This window comes from Pteropus vampyrus, unplaced genomic scaffold (assembly GCF_000151845.1).
Source record: "Pteropus vampyrus isolate Shadow unplaced genomic scaffold, Pvam_2.0 Scaffold192, whole genome shotgun sequence".
Classification (NCBI taxonomy): domain Eukaryota; kingdom Metazoa; phylum Chordata; class Mammalia; order Chiroptera; family Pteropodidae; genus Pteropus; species Pteropus vampyrus.
This window is the reverse complement of record NW_011888973.1, coordinates 1,434,742-1,439,379: the sequence shown is the minus strand read 5'-3', so window position 1 is coordinate 1,439,379 and position 4,638 is coordinate 1,434,742. Positions and strand designations below refer to the sequence as shown.

General features: G+C 45.5%; 1 protein-coding gene across 1 annotated transcript in view; it reads left to right on the top strand.

Annotated features, from left to right (window-relative positions):
* Nucleotides 1–4,638, top strand: part of DOCK4 (dedicator of cytokinesis 4) — a 274,845-nt gene that overhangs the window by 108,683 nt on the left and 161,524 nt on the right. Inside the window, exons 12-13 of the mRNA XM_023537457.1 lie at nt 239–327; nt 1,095–1,157. Coding sequence (XP_023393225.1) covers nt 239–327; nt 1,095–1,157 — 152 coding nt within the window. The remainder of the gene's footprint in view (nt 1–238; nt 328–1,094; nt 1,158–4,638) is intronic.

The following is a 4,638-nucleotide window of genomic DNA, read 5'->3' as shown; positions in this document are numbered from 1 at the left end:
TCGTCCATCCCATCGCTCCTGGCGTGGGGGAGGTGGCTGTGCATGACTCGACATGGGCACTCCTGTCATCTTGGGGTGCCTGCGCTGACTGGCAGTCGCTTGCAGTCGGTCGTGGGGACCTCAGAGGAGGGCGAGGACGTCCATTACGGTGGCTGCGTCCGAAGGAGCAGGCGTGCTGTTCAGGTCCTTGCTCGCTCTCATGCACCGGCAAAGCTCATCGGAGTTAATATTTTCGCAGGTGCAACACAGAGAGCGAGTGGTGCCAGATCCACGAGAACATCATCAAAAAGCTGAACGCGCGCTACAATCTGACCGGCTCCAACGCGGGTGAGCACGTGCGGCTGCTGGCGCGCCCCACGCTCTTCCTGTCGGGCCCTTTCCCTTCCTTGTCTGCCCTTGTTCTCTGTTTGCTCCCTAACTCTGACGATGCGCAGTCAGCGTTCTGGCTCGTCTCCCGTGCTGCGACAGGCTTCTACTGTAACTCCCTAAATGAGGTCTTCCATTCCGGTTGAAACAAGGTGAATCTGCTCAATAGTCCCAAGTCTCCAGACCTCTGAGTGGTTACTGGCTGTGAAAAAACAAAGGACAGGCGTACTTGGGTTCACGGCAGTGGCGTGTCATAGGTTTGATGAAGGGACATTGGTTGGCGAGGCCCGTGTAAAACTTGCTTCGCTGCCCGAGGCTGTCGCGTCGGAGACCAGCCTGCAGGCTCCAGGCTGAAACTGGCCAAGGAGAGTGGTATTGACGGCAGTGTCACGTAGAGAAAAGCGTGTGACACTTGTTCAGAAGGGAACTAAGGTATGATGCAGCATTTTATGTTATGTGGCACAGTCCTACGCTAGTGTATGTTATAGAACATCTTAATATTATGTAACCTACCTAGATTGTATAGCACAGTTTGGTCAGTAGACAAAAACTTGGTGAATATTTCTGCCCCCAGTCCCCCTTTTACACCCGTGTTGAAGCAGAACAAGCTAGGCAGGTGTGTGCTTTCGTTGACATAAGCTTCAAATTGCGTAAGCTGCTATTTGAACTGAATGCGCTGTGTTTAAGACTGCTTGTTACCGTCCCAAATATAGATATTTGCCTTATAGTCCATCTTGCCTGGCAGTTGGAAGAACCAGAATTTGGATCGACACCACCTTTTTCTCAGACCTGTGCACATCTTGCTAGGCCCAGATGATCCCCTGAGACCAAGGACCTGCAGACAGAACCTTTGTGCTTCAGTCCAAACACTGCCCTGAGTGCCCACAGCTCCCGCGTGTGCCGCACTCAGGTGCGGTGAGTGTTGAGCTCGCCTTCCTCCTCGCCTTCCCTGGAGCTGGGAAGGGAACTTCGGTTTTATCTGATTCAAAGCCCAGCATTTCCCACTAACTGCATAAGAGGCTTGCAGTCACTATGGCAGCTGGGGTCCCTCTAGGGTGAGGAGGAGCTGGTGGCGGTGGGACACGGCATGCTTTAGAAACTGGTCTTCACACCTGCCTTCTCTGTTTCTGCAAAGGAGTGATGCTAGCACTCAACCCAGCACTTCCTGTCTCCTTGGGTCGGCCCCAGCTGCTTACATGTGCCCCGTGTGCTTGGGCAGTTATGTTGACCGACTGACTGCTTATTCTCGGCGGATCCTGAGCGAGGCCACCTCATTCCCTCGGTGTCCCCGTTCCTGTTTTTAGCCGTCGTACTGAAATGAAGGTCTACTTATTGCATCCACTGTGCTGTGGGACCCTGGAGAAAAGGTCTCCCCGCCCGCTGGCAGAGTCCGCCCCCCATGTTGGCACCTGCTGTGACTCTCCGATTCCTAGGCAGCCAAATGCCTCGTCTCTGTACTTGGCTTTTGCTGCAAAGCCCTCTCTGCCCCTCTGTCCTTATGACCCAGGCCTTGTCCATCCTTTCCCTGTCAGGCCCCAGCCCCCGCCAGCCGCACGCAGCCAGCACCCATCTGCCTTCTGGTCCCCTGGCCTCTGCCCGACCCTTCTGGCTCTCTCAGGCCAAGTGATGAGCCTCATCACTCCAGAGTTCTGCTCCAGCAAGATGAACCTCAGGAAGAAACTTTAAAAAGTGAGGATTACTAAGCCCTTTACTGTTTCCACTTAAGTTTCTACCCTTCCGTCTTGGCGGGTCATTATTCTCTGTCACCTGGATCTGTTCTCCTTCTGGAGAAAAAGCAGTTCTAAGGTCAGCAGACAGGTGGGTGTTCAGGAGAGCTTTGCCTTTGTTATCGGAAAGGAGGCTCTGGAATGACTTTCTTAAAAACAGTGAGGGAAGTGAGTGTGCACAGCATCGAAGTGGGAAATCGGGCCGCCTGACGCTCTCACAGTCGCTGTGGGGAGATGTGTTGACTTCCGCCGTTTTCTCCGTGGACCATAGAATTGTTGATTAAATGAAAACAGTGCGAGCAAACGTTTCGAGAGAATTGCGTTCACTCAGCAAAGTATTTATTTCTTTTTCCGTTCACTTCCCCTCTTGTTCTTCGGTCATTGGTACTAAAAAAAAAAAAAAAAGAAAGAAAGAAAGAAAGAAAAATAACTTCGAATTAGTTTTGGAAAAAATTCTCCCACTTCATTTTGAGGCTCTTTGTACTTCGCTGACGTCCTATCTCTTAGAATTGTAATCTTGTCTGTTTAATAGATAAAGGGGTTCATCTCGTTAACCGTTTTTATTTTCCTCTAACCTAAGACCTATATTGCAAGGGTACATTAACCACTATCTCCATTGTGTTTAGAAACTGGGAGAAAATTGCTAGTGATTCATTTAACTTTTATAGACTAAAAAAAAAAAAAATAATTGAGTTAACACGTCTCTATGGCTAGATTCAGTTAGGTTAAGTGATTTCAAATTTCCAAAGTTGTGCCCTGTGGGAATTTTTAAATCCAAAAGTAATATCATAAGAATTTGAAATTCTAAAAATAGTCATTAAAATGGTCCTGGTTTAGGTTTTTTGAGCAAATGGATATTATACATGTCGCCTCCGATAGACGTTAGCAGTGAATTTTAAGAATGTGAAATGAGAGTGAGCCAATCTGATTTACTGTGGAAATTCAGTTCTGTGATTTGACATAAAGTCTGTAAAACTCACTGGCCTTGGTTCAGTATGTCCTAAGAGACACCTCAAAATCTTTTCATGGGATCTATGTATTTATGAAATTCTCTTTCTTGTAGTTTGCAATTATAGCTTATAACTAGAAAAAAATCATATTTGCTAATGAGGTCAATTTCTACAGTGTGTGTGTGTGTGTGTGTGTGTGTGTGTGTGTGTGTGTGTAAGATGAGTGTACATGGTTGCCTTCCTACCAACAACTGTACTTTTTAACCCCCCAGCAGGTTAGAGGGAATTACCTAGATCAAGACCCCCCCCAGCCCGCAGGGAGAGCGTTAACTCCACCCAGGAAGTGGGCGTGGTCTCCATTTGGCCGAAGCGGAGGGAGGCTTTGGGAGAGGTGGTGTTTTAGGAGTCGAGCACCCTGCCCTCACATAGCGCTGGAGTCCTTTAATTCAATGTCCCTGCATTGGCATAGTTCTTAAGGATTGTGTCACTGCTCCTGAATTTTCAGCATTGCATTTAGAAAGTTCACTTTCTAATATCGTTAAAGGAAAGCCAGAGCTTTTTGGCACCACCTGTTGGCTAGAAATATAGTGCGTGACCTCTTTGCTCGCTTTTGGAATTACCCGATTATTAAACCACACTCTTTTTTTTTCTTAACATGTTTTAAAATTTTCAATTCATTTTACTTGCAGAAATGTTGCAAGAATAGGGCAGAGAATTCCTAATTCCTCAGAGGGTAGCACTGTGTTATGCTCGTTTCTCCCTGCTACCTCCCCTCGCCGTACTCTTCATGTTTGTAGACCTAGAGGGTTTTAGAAACAGTTTTACATGTATGTGTATGTAGATGCCTTCGATATGTCGTTTAATGTTACCGAGTTAGTATAATCCTAAAGAATGACACACACATATCATGTATGCACACACATACCCACGTCCACCCCGAACCGTCTGAGAGCACCCTGCAGTCTTGACTCCTCTCTAGCCCTGCTGACTCCGGGGCGATGATCAAAATCGGGAAGTTGATATTAATATAATGTTCATATCTAATCTATAGCCCAACTCCTCCGTATTTTAATGATGTCTCAATGTCCACTGTATCTCATTCAGTCCTCACGTGTCTAGTTTTTTATGGTCGAAACCCTTCTCTTTTAATGATACCAGAGAAGAACGATATAGTTCAACATATGATATTAAGATGTTTTTAAAGCTTCATGCAGTATTAAAAAATAAAAAACCCCAACCCACATTATAAGCAAATGGAAGTAATGATTAAAAGTTCATTATTATTATCTGAATTTCTCATATTTTGTTAATTTAGATAAAATCACTAGTAATGCTGTTGGAAGATTTGCTAGATAGAAAATATTTGCAGTTTTACAGCAAGTATTTCAATAAATTAAAATAGTCAGATATTAAATTACACTCATATATGCTATGCTCTATATACAGTTTTTGAAAAGTAATTTTCAGCCAGTGGCTTACTATGCGCTTCATGTCTGGAAAAAATTCCAAATAGGTAATAATAGTTACAGGAAAAAGCAACCAAACAAAACCTTTCTAACGCTGACAGCCGAAATCAGAATGAGGCGGAAACTTGA